The 17,774-nt window shown below is 33.1% G+C and overlaps 1 protein-coding gene across 1 annotated transcript in view; it reads right to left on the bottom strand.

Moving 5' to 3' along the window:
• Positions 1-2,593: 2,593 nt before the first annotated feature.
• The window catches only part of LRRIQ1 (leucine rich repeats and IQ motif containing 1), a 214,442-nt gene continuing 199,261 nt past the window's right edge, over positions 2,594-17,774 (bottom strand). The window contains exon 26 of the mRNA XM_046012860.1: positions 2,594-2,736. Within this exon, the coding sequence (XP_045868816.1) occupies positions 2,594-2,736 (143 nt within the window). The remainder of the gene's footprint in view (positions 2,737-17,774) is intronic.

The following is a 17,774-nucleotide window of genomic DNA, read 5'->3' on the forward strand; positions in this document are numbered from 1 at the left end:
ATTGTCAAAATATACCCTACATGTTTAATTTTATTAGTCTGAACTTTGGCTCAATGTTACCTAGATTTTGAGAAAAATGAGAGAATATGAGTAAATTACAAGCAACCAAGAGAAAATCATGACAATGGCCAACTCAGTAACAGCATAATCAAAACATGGAACATCCAAAGCTGCTTATGTTGATGATGTGAGGATTTAAAATTAGACAGAGATCTCTTAAAACACCACTATTTATTGTTCATTTGCAATTTTCATGTAAAAACCTTTTAATCCCTGTCTGTGCCTTCCAACTTATTCTTTCTGGCTAAAACGCATTTCCATTGTTTTCTCCAAAAAAGAAAAACTCGAAACTAATTTCCAAGAATCTTTGTGTATTCTCCCTTTTGCCTTTAAGGCAGAGCATTGCCTTTAACACTGCTTTGGCTTTTGTTATACTATTCTGACTTTTTTGTTTTTTAATGTGGTGGTTGTACCTTTAATTAATTTATGAGCACAAGAAGAAATTAGGCTTTGGAATGCTTCTCAAAATACCAAATGAGCTTTCCTATAATGCACTATATGCACAAAGATGTTGGCAGACTGGACCTTGGGAAGATGATACCTCCATAAGCCAATATAGTTAACTTTCATATCCAAACATTCTGGAATCTCCAAACATTGCCCAACACTTCCACCAGTCTTTTTGTGATCAAGGATTCACTTTGCCATTCTCACTGGAAATGCCTGGTGATTGTGATAGCACTGGGGTGAGGGACAGGTAGGAACGTGAGAACTGAGTTGGGAAGGGTTCAGGAAAGGCAAAATGTCATTTGGGGTTGTGCATTTGAATAGTAACATTGCCTGGGTCCGTCACTATCAATCCAAAATTCAGTCAGCTAAGCAACAATATAGGTTCATATTTTTGCCTTCCCAAATCTTAAAAGATGAATATTTGCCTTAATGTCTCTTCACAAATGCAAATAAATTAATGTTATAAACGATGCTTGAACTCTGATTTTGTAAATGAACATTTTAAGGCCAGACACAATAAACAAAACTACAAAGAACTTCCAATTTAACACCATAATTAGGAAACTATTTTATTGACATCTTCATCAGTCATCGCCCACAAATTTAAGAAGCATCAGCACCCATCATCTTCCTCAGAATTAATATCATGAAACAATTACACAAATCACAGAATAAGGAAACTATAGACTAAATTGTTTTTAGGCACTAAAACAGTTTAATCACAAACATTTCACTTTTCATACTAACTTTTCCATTTCATTGATTTGAACATATGAGCCATAAAACCCCATCAGTTTCAGCTCTGATGTGGTTTTCTCTTGCAGGGTTCACAATCAGTTGAGATAAAACATTTTCCATCATTACATTTTGCTGGTCTATGGATGCTCTTAGGAAAAGGACGACATAACAGCGTGTTCATAAAGCAACTACACATGGAGCTTATGCTCCGAAGCTCAATTTCTAGGCCACAACATATGAATCTATGTTTCCTTTGACTGACAGCTCAAGGTTCACTAATATTTCTATCTCAAACAAGTTAAAAGAGATTTATAGGTCTGAAATGCAATAGAGCTCTAAAAGTCGATAGGGGGCATGAACCAAATAAATGCATCTCTAAATCTGCTTAGTCATTTTTAGATGAAATACTTCAGTAGTGAGTAGGGAAAACAAAGGGAAAAAAACTAAAGTTTAGTGGATCCTATTACACAGCAACACACTGGGAAGTCACTGGAGAACCTAGCTTGGTGAAAAAAGCTCCAGACTCATGAAAATAATAATCCTAAGGAGCAGGAGAGGTAAATACAGTATTTTGCACATTGTATTTACTAAGATGTCACAGAATATTAACCACAAAATAGTAAAAATTTAATAAAACTGGTCTGTAACTAAAATAGATTAATATTATAAAATTCTAAGATGGAGCTTTGAAAAGATTTTTTAAATAAATTTTGAGGCACCTTAACTAAAATTAAAATGATAGAATACATAACAACATAAATATTTAAACTGATATTTCATTTTAGTTTAAACAGAAAGTATATTTTCTCAACTCTAAGATGACTTAAAGTAAAAAAAAAAATGAAGGCCATTTTCATTGTCTACTCTAAATATTTTATATATCAATTTATCTTTGAATATCCAATGATAATAATCTGGTCAAATAAAAATTTATCAATGTATTAATTATTAATACTATGGACAGTGTCAATAAACTATAGTTATATTCTCTTACAATATGTGTATGGTATTACAACTTATTACTGGTAACAAAAACCATCTTTAATACATATGTCATAAAATCTTTAAACAGAAGAAGAAATTGGATATGCAAATTCCATTCAAATATTTTAAGTATTAATTCTGGAGGCCATTCCTCATAAACAAAGGGCCCATAGCAAAACTGTATTTTATAGATTGGAAATCAGATAACTCCATCAGCAAACAAAATCGTGGAATATGTATAATAATACAAATTAAATACAGTACTCTAAAACCTTGTATTCAATTGGTAACATGACCAGATATCCAGAGATCTCTTGAGAAAAACGTGTGCCATATGTTTTGAATGCTGAAGCTTGAAGAATTAGTTTGAAGTTTTCGCCTTCTTTTTGCCACTTCCCCATCCACCACTGAGTTGTACAGGATTGTCACGGAATGATATACGTTCTTTCTTAGAAGGTCTTGTATTTGTTATCACTGGTGCAAATATTCCCTTAACTGAAAAACCTAGACAGTGATATTAAATGGACACGTTCACTTAACTTGATTCAAGTAGAATTACATTTTAAAGTAAGAAATATATTTGTCAACAACACACATTTTAGAACTATATGGTGATTTTTTTTAAAAAGCATACTGAGTTTCCTTTTTGTTTGCAAAATTATCAAAGTTTGGTATAAAGTACATTTTATTCAATAAAAGGAAATGATTTAAAAAATAGATATGTTTTCTTCTACCTACAAATCAAGACTGGTATCTCAAGACTGAGATTATATATCTTCCTAGTTTTTAGATACCTAAATTTGTTTATATTTTCATAATTTAAATTTTTTTTTTAAAGATTTTATTTATTTAACAGAGAGAGAGATCACAAGTAGGCAGAGAGGCAGGCAGAGAGAGAGGAGGAAGCAGGCTCCCTGCGGAGCAGAGAGCCGAATGCGGGGCTCGATCCCAGGACCCCAAGATCATGACCTGAGCCGAAGGCAGCGGCTCAATCCACTGAGCCACCCAGGCGCCCCCATAATTTAAATTTTTATCACTGTGCTTTCATAAATGAGTATGTTATGATTAGTTTTAGAAATAGTTCTTTTGAATTAAGGACTTCTTCAGAAAAAAGAATTCTTGGTAAAACAGAAAACACATTATATCTAGAATCTAAAGATAGTCATGGGTTCTAGTCTGGCTGCATAAAACCCAGTTCTGTGACTCTGAACAGGTTACAACCTTTCTAAGCATTAGTTGTATAAACGAAGGAAACGATCTGTGCATTGCACCGTTATTGTGAAGGGTACTGACTTTCTGATTATATTGCAATTGTGGTAAAACCTATGAGAGTACTTTGTAAACAGGTGCTATAAAATGGAAGAAATTATTATAGTCAACAATTTAGAACTTATCCAGAAAAATATATATAAAAAATTGTTAGAGTCTATAAATAAATAGTTGTTGAAAGAATAGGATGGTGGATTAGGAATGTTTTACTCAGCAAGACCCCAAGATGCCATATTAAAAATGCTATTAAAGAATTATGATCATCTGCTTTAAATCTCCTGAGGATTAAACAAGCACAGGGCTGGGTCTGTGGGGAAAGGGTTTGAAAAGCAGCAGAGTGAGGAATTTCAGAGCTCCCACAGTACTGGCTTGAGGCAAAGGTTCAAACCACATTACTCTCCATTGTGATGCTATTGTGCTTTAAAAAAGTTTAGGAGGGGAAATATCTAATTTTTTTAAAAAATACTGCTTTTCCAACTAAAATGTAAAATATTTTTTAAAAAAATGTCTAAATAGAAAGGTTAGGAAACATTAGATCGTTTGTGGAAATTTGCCTTAATTTCAAATTTGGTGCAACATGATGGCAAATATTGTAAAACCCATTTTATATTTAAAAAGCCCTTTTAAAACTGTACTTCTTTGAAGGTATGTGCTATGGCGAGTGCTGTGAATTGTGTTAAGACTGATGATTCACAGACCTATAACTCTGGGGTAAATAATATATGTTAATTAAAAAAACTATACTTCTTTTTGGATTTTTATACTAAAACTGTGAAAACAAAGGCAAGGTAGTTAATGCACTTCTGTAAAGGTAGCATATTTTATTTTTAGTCTACAAAAAGAATATAGTGAAAGGCAGGGAAAAAAGCTATAGATTTAATAGGGGGTATGCTAGACAGAGAGTAATATCTAGGGATCCAGGCTCAACTCTGTAATGGAGTTAGAGACAGAACATAGCTCAGGAGTTTAGAGACCTTCATAGCTGGCACTTATAGACAAAGACAGATGGATGAAAACTATGAAAGGTAAACTTGGCTTCCAAGTGCTGGCCAGAGTTAACCTGCATGAAGCTACTCCCTGTAATCAGAGTACTTTGCAAAACTGCGTGAACTCTTTCAAACAGGAATCTTACTAATATAGAAAAGCAAGAATTTCCATTTTTTAAAGAATTTCCTAATGATAAAATCGTGGCCTAAAAAAATGTAAGTCTCCTGAAAACTTATCATCTTTCTACCTGCTAGTTACAGATGGAAAATGTATTTCTTTTCCAAATAACAGAATGGAAAGTCTTCTTGGTCTATTTTGGAAAACAACAACACTAAAAGCAAACCCTCACCTTGCCCCAGCAGTAAAAATTCTTTAATGAATAAATTCTTTCCTGGGTAGTAAGTATGTATTCAGCGGAACACATGATTTGGGGAGAAAGCTGAGGTTGAAGACCTCAGGGGGTCTGAGAACTGAAGAGCTACTGGGACGCATTTAGAACTCAGGTCTATTTACTTAAGACAAAAAACAAAAAAAGTAAGCAGATTTCTACAAATGGCTGACACAAATGTTTTCTTCCAATAGAGAAAGCTAAATCAAGTTTCTTGCAAGCATTAACCAAGATAATATGTACAAGGAAGTATACACTTTAAAATATAATCCAATCATATATTTCATTATTGGTTAATATTTTCTATGAAAGTTATCTTAATAGTATAAAGATGTATTATTTAATGCCTTTAGTCTTAATATAAGCTCTTTATCAAAGATGGCAAATAATATGTAAGGAGGGAGACATTTTCTGTACAAAGTATTGGAATATTTATAATTTCATACACTTCTAAAATAATTATATCAAAATGAAATAAATTGAATTGCATTAAAACATGGCTTTTACCAAATCCTCATTCTTAACACTGTTTCTGCATTCTGAAGGATTTTTCTTTTGGCTACAAATTTACTGTATGGTACAAGTTTTTTTCCTAATGTTGCTCTGCTGTCTCTATTATTTTGAAGCTGTTGATGAGTCTTCAAGTCTTTTTGTACTTTTCTACAATGTAACCCTATATTTAAAGGGCAGCTTGTATATTTTTCATTGTTTAGTGTACCCCTTCAGCAAAAAATTTATCACATACATATTGTGTGATATTTTAAAACACTTTTATAGGAATTTTGAAGTATTTTCAGTGGAATGAAAATGCTATAGCAAATTAGTCTTTAAAACTACATAAACACTTATGATACATATAATTTTAAAAATACATTTTGATGAGATTAAAAGCTTTCCTTTTATTATTTTGTTGCTTGTACAAAAATAATTTGGGCAGTAATGAATTTAGCTTATTCTCTCATTGCATTTAGTGAGACTCTTCGTGTTGTCATATAAATTCTTGAACCAGCAAATACATGGAACATAAATCAAGGAGTAAAACAACATGTTTATAAAGGAACCACATATTGGCATTTATTGTAAAGCTATTATTACCTTGTCCTTTAACTACTCTAGAAATGGAAAAAAAGAAAATAAAGAAGCAATTTAATACAGTCAATGTATAATCATTCTAAAATTACTTACCCCCATGAAAATACAATAGCGAGAGAATCTTGCCTCAAAAAATTGACATTAAGAGCTAGACCTACTGATGGGCTCCTGGAATAAAAAAATGACTAAAGGACATTTAACAGTTTTTGTCTCTTTCCTGCAACATTATTGTTATAGATTTTATGTTTCCTTAACAACAGTCTGCTGCATATTTACAGGTGATCATACAAATTATCCAATCCATTTCTTACATATATGCTGAAAGTATGTCTTGATAAGTATACTCTATCTTCCAATAAGTCACTTCTTTGCCACATAATCTGTGTTCTGCTAAAGATTTGTTCTGGTCCTTTAAAAATTTTTTTTGGTTAAATCCTTGGTTCTTTAACAAATGTCAAGGTCTATATATGCTGTGTTTTGATAAGTAATTTAATATGTAAAATGCTTTGAATGACTCTTCTGGTATGTATAAAAAAAACTTCGTTAAACCGGTCAAAATAGAAATTTCATGATGTATAGTAATACGTCATTGGATTTTCATCAATACACCCAACACTGTGTGTCTGGATATAGAAATCCTTTCAAAGTCCTTCCCATATTGTACTGCTTAACAGCAGATACAGCACAAGTAAAGCATGGAGAAAAAAAAATTCCGCATTTTAATGAAAGTGACCAGAACAAATTTTTAGCAGCAAAGCGTTTACATCACTTTAAGTGCTATGAATGAGTTCCACTGGGTAAGTTTGAGGTTGAAGTAGTTATCGCAGTGTTCAAATAACAGTTGCTTCTTAAGGTCATTGCTATGTCCAACTTTGAATTATAATGACCACTTACAGTAAACTTCAGTTAGTTTAAAGTCCAATGCTGAGAATGAAAACAAAACAAATAACAAGTTGTATTATATTCAGATTTCCTCAATAAATCATGATGATTTTGCTTGTTTCTCAAATTGTTTTCAAGCTTTTTCAGTGATTATGATTTTTTCTATAAATTATAAAACTATTAATAAAATTTGTTTCTCAGTATTTCAACGGACAATGGCATTTACAATTATTCATCTTACCCGATATTTAAGTGACACATATGTCACTAAGAAAATCAGTTAGGTCTGGTACATTTGATAGAAAATAACCACAGTATTTAACAGTATTTGTTATTGGTAAAAATCATGATGCCTATTATTTCTAAATCAGATACATATAATTTGCCTTGGCTATGTGTATTTATTGAAAAACAGTTCTTAATGAGCATAGAAGCTAATACATATCAAATAGAGCTTATACATATCAAATAAGCTTAAGAGCATAGAAGCTAATATCAAATAGAGTGAGGAATTTTATTTTGATAGATACTGTATAGATTTATACTTTTGTATTTTGCCTATTTCTTAACTTTGCAGTAGCTATGCTTCATATTTGATCTAGAATTTTTAAGGCCTCCTTACTGTAACACACTATTGTATTGATTTCTTCTTGAAGATACCTTGTGGCTGTCTCTACACACACAAAGATGGATAAAATGTGCTAAAAATATTGTCTTATTTCTATAACTTCTGTGGTTCTCATACTAATATTGTTCAATATTGTTTTTTTTCTAAAGGAATCTTTTTGAGTGATTTATTTTTGGTTGTAAAATACAAATAGATTTTGTTATTTTTTTTTTTTTTAGAACTGGGTTTGCTTTCTGACATGTGGCCTTTAAATTAACTAAAACTCTTTTTTCCATTGTAACTATTCTATGTAACTTTGATTAATGCAATTTTATGGTTTCCTACTATACTAGTAGATACTTGTTGAGTGTTTAAATTTCTAAACTGACTGGGAAATAAAAATTGTAACTCATTGAGGACTTAACAATCTAAAAGCTACCCAGCTATCCACTTTCTACTGCACACTGTTTCTTCTAAAAATCAGATCCTAAGTCCCTTTACTCTAGTCAATTCAGGTAAGGTCTATTCCCAACTCCTTTAATATTTTTTTTATTGTTCTCTTCAGGATTTTATTCAATTTTATTATATTTACAACCAAGTGTCCATAGTTGTTTGTAATTAAAGAACAATGGCATAAATGATGCTAATAATTGAGAGTAATTTCTACCCTTAATTGATATGTATACTCCTTTGAAATAACCTAGTTCTTATGTAACACTGTATTTTAATTTCTAATAATCTTGTCTTACCCCTCACTTTTCCATTAATTAATTTAGTCAAAGTAAACTTTTGGCAAAAATATGCATTTTAGAGGCGCTTGGGGGCTTCACTGGGTTACAATCTCTGCCTTTGGCTCCAGTCATGATCTCACTGTCCTGGGATTGAGTCCTGCATCGGCCTCTCTGCTTGGTGGGGAGCCTGCTTCCTCCTCTCTCTCTCTCTCTGCCTGCCTCTCTACCTACTTATGATCTCTGTCAAATAAATAAATAAAATCTTTTTTAAAAATGCATTTTAAGTAAATCTTCGAATGTTTATCAGTAAGCAGTTATCCTTTGGAATTTAAGCATTTAAAACCCAAATCAGATTTTTGAGATCACTTGGGGTCTTTGAAAGCTTTAATTTAAAATCTTCATTTTAGGGGCACCTGGATGGCTCAAATGGTTGTGTCTGACTCCTGATTTTGGCTCAGGTCATAATCTCAGGGTCCTGAGATCCAGGCCCACCTAGGGCTTGGCACTCAGCAGGGAGTCTGCTTGGATTCTCTCCCTCTCCCTCTGCCCTTCCACCCTGCCCCCTTACAGAGCTCTCCCACTCACTCTCAAATAAATAAATAAATCTTAATGTTGTCCTTTTATTTACACAGTCATTCAACATGGCTTTATTTAGTGCCCACTTTACAGCACGCAGTGTTCTCTTCGTCTTATGGTGGACCTTCCCTGTCAATTTTGTTCCATAGTGCCAAATCATATTAGTAACTATCACACTGTGGCTGCTTTCCATTTTACTCTATTCTAATAATTTCATCTTTACAGTCCTCATATGGAACTTGTATAAAACAAATACTTATTTCCACATTCCCAGATAGTGAAGACTTGTGGATAGATTTCCCAAAAACTTTTCATGGAAACTTTCATTATCCCTTTTCATGCTTATTAGTTCTTAGCAGGGAGACATTTGGCAACAATAAACATGACTAGCCTGAGGATTTATTGTATTATGGCACTTCAGTTTCATTCATTTGACAAATGCATTTCACATTTGACCATACCCATTTATTTACTCACCAATTTAGCTAGTGTAAGAAATTGGTTTGAAAGCAACAACAATAACTCCCTCCCCCAAACTCAGAGTATCACAGTTTATTTTAAAAAAGGAAATGAACATGAAGGAAAGGCATAAGAACTAGAATACTACAGTTAGAAACATGATGCTTTAATCTAGTATCAATAGAGCATACATGGATCCTGTCCTCAAAAATATTAAAAATGTATGGTTTTTTTATTTGTTTTTTTTTTTTAAAACAAATAAATGTAGTTGACATGTACAACTAGTTTTCTCACACAAGTACAGTTGAAATTTGTCATTCTCTGGATAATGTCAGCTGTTGGTGAAACTACTGTTTTAGATCTGTAAACACTGTTCTGTGGTTACTAATAACTGTGTAACTGTGGAATCATTTTTGACTGTTTCATAAATAGTCTTAGGTTTGGAAATACTCAGTATCAAGCTGTTGAAGGACATTAAATCAACAGCTATTTATAATGTGCCTACTTTGTACTAGACTTTTAATGCACATGTATTAGATGATCACCAACCATGTAAATATAGTCTTGGTGTAATTGAGTTTGATTATCTAGTTCAGGTTGTGGGGACGTTTTAAGAGTTAAAGTGTTGAAGTGTTTGATTAATTGTCAAAGTTCAGGAACAACAACAAAAAAAGACCTATCAAATTTGTATTTTTAAAGCTTCTGTCAAAAAACTTGAGACCAAGAAAAGTCAGAGTTAATGGTTTAAGCAATAATAAAAAGAGCCTTAAAATTTACACCTTTACATCGTTAGAGACCAACTCTTGCTGAACAAAATTTTTAAAAATTCTATGTGATATAGCTCTTTTTTATTGCCATATTACTTTAAAGAAAACACTTCAGATTAAAAAAAAGAAGAAGATAAGCAAAGCCAGATTTTGTATATAGAACCAAAAAAGTTAAACTTGGTCATAATTGTTTATAAAGTCTTATCTTCACCTTCTTTTTATCTGGAAAATATATATCATCTATAGTGGGATGGAAGTTTGAATAATTTAAATGGACAATATGAGTTTTTAGTTCTTTTACAATGAATTTTTGTAATAATTAGCATAGACAGTGGTGTCATGGAATTATTTTATTAGAAGATTTTGTAGATAGAACACTATCACTTATGCCATTTTGTATAGCAGATAATTAAAAGTGCACATATTTAACAGCTCTTCATTATGCATTTAGCCTAACAGAATTTTTTGCTTGAGCACAGTTATATTACTTTTTCTTCTCAAAATTATTATGAGTATTAGGTAGTCAATGTGAGATGCATATCTGTTTTTTTATGCATTGGAATGGAAAGAACTGTCCATTACCTGGAAATAAGGCCTATGAAACTAAAAAGGAATAAAATGTATCAATGAAAAACAATATGATCTTCAATTTCTGCAAGTAAGGAAATACAAGAGAAAGATATTTCTATACGTGTATCCATATCCATGCCTGCCTATATTTTTATATGCTTTTTAAATTTAAGAATTACCAAAAGTTTTTTTTTCAGACTTTCTTATCCTTTATTTATGCTACTGTCTCTCTGTTTACCCCTCAAGGCATTGTAGATGAGTTGTTACCAGAAGTTTTGAAGTTGTTCAAAGAATACTCCCATATTTGAGTTGCTTTGGCTTTACATGAACACATATGTTAATAAAGTAACATTAATGAGTAGTGTCTCCTTCGAACTTAGCAAAATTTGATATGGAATACTAGAGACTACATGTTTTTTTTCAAGATAGTATATGAAGAATTATATCAGAATGATATAACTATCGAGATTTTTTTAAAAGCCAGGTACAAGTAAAACCAACATGCTAATTAATGGACAATTGAACCAAAACTCAATTTATTCTTTTTATGTATAGTTTCAGCTTATGCTGAAAAATATACAAATACGTACATGATTAAATGTAACTTTTACTCACCTTTGACCACTCAGTGTGACAGAAAATAAGTTATATGTAAAACATTTCTAGACATCCAGTGAGAAAATTCACTGATTTGTAAATTTAAGTGACGCAATGTAAGGGATCAGTAGAAAGTAGCAGAGCTGTCAAAGACGTCAAAATGCTAATTAGAGAAGAAGATGTGGTATATACTACAATGGAATATTACTCAGCCATAAAAAAATGAAACCTTGCCATTTGCAATGATGTGGATGGAACTAGAGAGTATTATAGTAAGTGAAATAAGTCAGTCAGAGAAAGACAAATACCACATGATTTTATTCATATGTGGAATTTAACCTACACTTTTTAAAACATTTGCTATATTAAGTATAATTCTAAGGTAGAGAGGCTGACCTCCATTTTTAAAAAGTTCAGAATTTTGATATTTAATTTGAATTAAATTAAATTTGAAATTATACCTATAAAATAGAATCCTACCTAATATATATTAAGTACTCAATAAATGTTCATTGACTAAGACTGCCACAAATCACTTCCAAGGTACAATTCATTCAAAGTTAAAATAAAATATTATTAATATTAACCTCATTGGGGTGCCTGGGTGGCTCAGTGGATTAAAGCCTCTGCCTACAGCTCAGGTTGTGATCCCAGTTTTCTGGGATCGAGCCCCGCATTGGGCTCTCTGCTCGGCGGTGAGCCTGCTCCCCACCCCCCCACTCTCTGCCTGCCTCTCTGCCTACTTGTGATCTCTGTCTGTCAAATAAATAAATAAAATCTTTTAAAGAAATTACAAAAAAATATTAACCTCATCTTCAAAAACAGAACCCTTAAAAAAAGACACTGCCTCTCTTTCCTTCTAGTTCTGGACTATAAATATACTAGAGTTATCTTCAAAACATACTTCAGAAGGGACTATGGCCCTGGTTCTCTCATATTCTGCATGAAAACAATTAGATTTAAAAGCATGGCCACCTTTCACAAAGTCTTATAAATGAAGAAACTCAAATTTTTCCTATAAAGGACAGCTGCCTAACATGTTATTCCTTTGTTTTTCCTATCCTAACATTTTACATTTGTACAAAACATCATAGATTTTATTAATTACTTTCAGGATAAACTATTCATTAAATTATCTTGCAGCTGTATGTCTATACCTAGTTTCCTCTTTAGTGTCTTCAATATTAAATTTAAAAACAACTTCTTTCTAAAAAGTAAACATCTAGCTAAGGATTAAGTTAAAGATCATTTCCAAGTACAGCCTATGAAATGCTAACCAGGTCCTTATTAGGAATTTTTTTTTTGTCTTTTATCACATTAAAAAAAAAAGGTAGTAGGACATCAAGATACCCACTACTAAGTATTTATAGTACAATATCCTTAAGCCAAATTTTTACAATAGGCATATTCAGTTTCAGAATCACTTCTAGCTTTTTAAGATTCAACTTGACTTTATGAAATAGCTGTCATTTCTTATAAATGATGGGGTTTTCTGATCTTTCTTGGAAAACATTCAAAGGAAAACATTTTTTTCCTATCTCAGTTGAGTATACTTGGCTAAACTATTAGGGGCAATTTGAAAACATTTGAAAGCAGAGTCATAAGTATTATGGTGTGGAGTCAATTTTCAGTTACAAACATGATTTTCATACTATAAAATACCAGAAATAATAGCTTTTGTTGTTTTATAATTGGGAAATTGTCACAAAGTTTTATCATTCTATTTGTGGAATTATGGAATTCTAAAGCTATCAAGACTGTTGGGTCTCCTTTATATTTGTTTTTTCTTTTTCCATCTTTTTTCATGTGAGGGCAAAAATACATAAGAATATATTTGTCTAATTTTTCATGATATTTTCTAAATGGACAAACCAAACCTGAAATATCTCATCCAAGCTCACAAAAACAAAAGTGTGTGAGAAATGGAATTCAGATTCAGATCTGGCTTACTCCAAATTTCTTTCCTTTATTCCAGGCGGCCTTTTACCTACTAGATTTGCAAGGGAGTTGTAAAGGACTTAACTAAGGTCACAATCTGGTGAGGAGCCATGACAGGATTAGAAGTCTCTTAACATACACTCTTATCAATGCCACACTTTCTCTCACTGTGTTTAAAAATGCAACTGGCATATTAATTATTTTTTAACTCTGGACTTCATCATTCTAGTTTAGCAAGGGCTATGCTATACTTTATTAAAGTCATTCCTGAGGTGCCTGGGTGGCTCTGTTCGTTAAGTGTCAGACTCTTGGTTTCTACTCTGCTTGTGATCTCATGGTTGGTGAGATGGAGCCCCACATGGGGCTCTGCCCCTTAGCAGGGAGTCTGCTTGAAGATTCTCTCCCTCTGTCCCTCTCCCATGGTCTCTCTCTCTGTCTCTCTCTCACACAAATAAATAAAAAAATCTTTAAAAAAAATAGTAGTTCCTTAGTTAATTATTTTCCCTAGTTAATGACATAGTTTTATAGGCTGGAAGTAACCTTTGAAATTGAGCAGAAAGTGAAAAAGAATGGTGGAATGACATTCTCTTAACAATTTGAGTTCTTCTTATGCTTTTTCTCAATTCTTCTCAATTGTGAAATTTTTTTTACAATTTTCCTCACCCAAGCATATTTCCTAGGCTAAGATGCCATGAGTAAAGTAATACTAGGCCTTAATTTGGTCCAAGCTGTGATTGTTTTAAAGAGAAGAACAGTGAGTCCAATTTACTTTTATAAAGATGTTTTATACATATATAAAATATATATAATTCACATAATTATATATGATACATTTGCATACATAAATATATGTGTACATATATAATTCTATATAATTTATATCCTATAATTCATAAAATATAGATAATTCATATACCTATATAAGTTATTATATCCAGAAAGTAGTAATTTAGTGCATGCATATATGTCCATTATCAATTTATAAGCAATGAATACACCTTTCATTATGTTTCGTGATAAAAGAATTTGAGCATTTCTCCTTTAAAGTGAGAAAAAATGTTACCCTTTCTCAATAGAGGGTGCTGAAGGAACACTACTAGAAGAAGGGTTTTGCAATTTCTGGCATAGGTGGGGATGGAGTTGGCCTTGTAGGTTCAGGACCTCTGATGCAGCCTGCCTGAGCCACTGTCCCAGAACATGATTCCTCTAAAACCCCCCAGCTTCATCCTCACAATAATCTGCGTGCTATCCTCTCCACAGGGAAATCAAAGGGAAACCACCTTCTGCCTTATCAGAACCATTCTCCTTGCATGCCTATGCTACCAATTGCTCATTACTTACTCTCCCTCCTATATTCCAGAGAATTGCCTATTGTTTGCCCAGTAACTCCAGACCAGCTTTGGTCTGGCCAAACCAGGGGACTTGTCTGCTATCTGGTGGCTGAACCACACCTTCTCCAATGAAGTCTGAATGCCTTCCAAGTTTGTCCTTCCTTGGGTGCTCTCCCTCAGGCCTAGGGTACCATATAGAGTTTCTTTATATTTCATAGCCAATATGGTTAATACTTCATTACAGATAATAAGACTTAAACTTTCCCCGTTTAGCCTACTGTATGATAGCTGTCTTCTGATTGGACCCAGACTGTAGAGCATATGTTTATATAAATCATAAACTCCATGAAGGCCAGAGATATACTGGTGTTGCTCAGCACTCTCTCACCTGTGTGATGCACTGAGACTTCAAGAGCACTCATAAATATTTTTGATTGAACAAATGACAGGATTTGCTTCAAGTCGGTTGAATCCATGGGAATCTGAATCTCATGATCGGTTGTTAGACTTACTTGCAAGAGAACCCTTAGTGTTTGGATAGATTGTACTCACCAGGATTCTGGACAGATCAGGTGCTCTTAGAAGCTTTGACAGATACAGTTGAGGTCTACCAAACAGTTAATCTTTTACTCTCCTTCGTCAGAACAGCCTGCCTCTCACCATGGAGTAGTAAAATGTCAAATACTCTCTAGCACTTACCTGACATTTCCTGCTTCACAGTGGAGCACATTCATTCATTCGTTCATTCAGTCAGTCAGTCAAGCCAGTCAGTCGGTGAGTCAGACAGTCAGTCATCCATCCATTAATTCATTCATTACATACATGTTACAGGGCCTGCATGCCAGGGAGCTGTTCTAGGTACCTAGGATTCTACATTAAATTCCCTGCCTTCCTGGAACACACATGCTAGCAGGGGAGAAGGAGAATAAAAAATAAACATAAAAAAATCATTTTAGCTATTGTTTCCTTTGCTTTACAAATAACATGGAGGACATTGGGAGATGGAGAGGAGAAGGAAGTTGAGGGAAATTGGAAGGGGAGGTGAACCATGAGAGACTATGGACTCTGAAAAAGAACCTGAGGGTTTTGAAGGGGCGGGAGGTGGGAGGTTGGGGGAATCAGGTGGTGGGTAATAGGGAGGGCATGTATTGCATGGAGCACTGGGTGTCGTGCAAAAACAAAAAATACTGTTACGCTGAAAAAAATAAATAAAAATTAAAAAGAAAAAAAAAGAAAAAATCAGTATGATACTGCTGTGGCCAATAAAATCTGAAAGGAAGTCTGATTAGTACTGCTGAGAGAGATTTGCATCCCTGCAAGAGACCAAGCCCTTCAAAATTCTACTTTACTGCCAAGCTTACCTGAAACTAGGTTTCATCTTTAATTAAATCATAGTTTGCGTTGCTTCAGTGTATACAAGCTCTGGTCCAGACATACTATTCAATGTTCAACAAACATATATTCATATTTTATCCTTTGCTTTTGTTAAGATGGCTTTCTTCTACTTCCTTCCTTTCTTACATCCCAAATGTCATTCCAGGTACAAATCAAATATTTTGCCTCTGAGAAGTCTTTCTCACGCACTTTACCTACATTAGCAGCTTCACTTGTAAAATAAATACATTTTTCCATATCCAGAAAATTTAGTACCATATTAAAAGGCATTATATTCAAGAGAATTTAGATATACTTAAAGAAAAAATTGACTTCGGGCTGATTATGCACTATTACAGGAGTATTGTAGATTCTCAATCCCTAGCTAACTCTGGAAATGGAGTACGTCAGTTCTAGGACAGAATGCAGAAATTATTGGGAGGAGGCAAACGGGAACCTACACTAGGTATATAGTGAGCAGTGATCATTTAGTAAATGCGTAAGAACTACATTAATTATGTTCTATTGTTACAGTTAAGCTATTATATGTTAGTGCATGGAAGAAAGATAGCACTGGGTTTGGAATAAGAAAACATGGGTTTAAGTTGCAGCTTTTCCTTGCTAAATTTTTTGGGCCAAAGGCAGAGTAAATAACTCTGAGTCTTATTTATATTAGCTGTCAAAGAAAAATAATTAGTATAAATAAGAAAAGCTCATTAAAATAAATGGTAAAGCTATAAATTGTTATAGCAGTAAAATTATTATGATGATGATGATGCATCCTTTAAGTATCAAATGGAAAAATTAGTTAAGAAAACCAAAGTCATTTAAGGAAATCAAATATTTTGTCTAAATATTGTCTAAATGAGTAACTTATTTGCATACTCATTTTGTAAATGGCATTTTAAAAATAAGAATGTGACCTCTTCTAACTTTTAGATTAGAAGGCCATATAGCAGAAGACTGTCTTGGCCTTTTATTAGAAAACATAAAGACCTAAAAGAAAAGGAAGAGAACTTAGGAAATTCTCTAAGACAGTTTTGCTTGAGATGACTGGCGTGATGCTGAAAGTATGCTGTTCTGGTGTTATCCGACACACAGAGAAGACAGACAATTCTACTTTAAAGTTGTTTAAAATTATGCAACATCAACATAAAACATAAAACAAAAATAATATAAACAAGTACTTATTATATTCTAGGCAATATATCACATACTTTATCTATATTTTTACTCATTTCTTCCTCACCCAAATTCAATGAGATAGACCTTATTATCCATTTTCCCGAGTTAACTTGTTCTTAGAGTTAAGGTCACACAATTTATGTGTGATAAAGGAATGGAGAGTTTAAACCTGACTTTATCTGATTCTACAGAATACCTAATACAAATATTATAACTATAAAGAAAGAGAAATATCTAGAAAAGTTCAAAGGTCGGAAGAGTTTTATAGCTGCAGCCCATAAACTACTCTCTAGATTTGGCTTGGGAAGCTAAAAGAAATACTTTAGTTTTAATAAGGTGACAAGTTTTTTAAGAGAGAGAAAACGCTGGAGGAAAAAGAGCTTTCAAAATATCAAAGCTGTACAGGGTTGGCCCAGGGCCATGGAAGCCTAGGAACCAAGGACATTGATGGTTAAAGTTTTCTGTGGATAATAGGCTACCCAAAGTTTTTTAGTTAAGTAACTATTAAGAGTAGGTTCTTACAAGGTGAGCTAGTTAGGCCATGCACCTCGATATTAGTGACTTTAATATCTTACTTCAAATTATTCTTCTTTATGGCTGCAGCAATTATAAAGACATATTAAGTACCTGTTTTGTGCCAGATATTGTTTTAAATGCTCAATATTTTATCCCAGCAACAACTCCTCAAAGTAGGTATAGTACTTGTTTTAGCATTCCTATTCTAAGGATGAGGAAATTGTCATGGTACAAGTTCAGGCAAAATGATGTCAGGGCCCACACTTTACCATT

The sequence above is a fragment of the Meles meles genome, chromosome 7 (genome assembly GCF_922984935.1).
Source record: "Meles meles chromosome 7, mMelMel3.1 paternal haplotype, whole genome shotgun sequence".
NCBI classification, from domain to species: Eukaryota; Metazoa; Chordata; class Mammalia; order Carnivora; family Mustelidae; genus Meles; species Meles meles.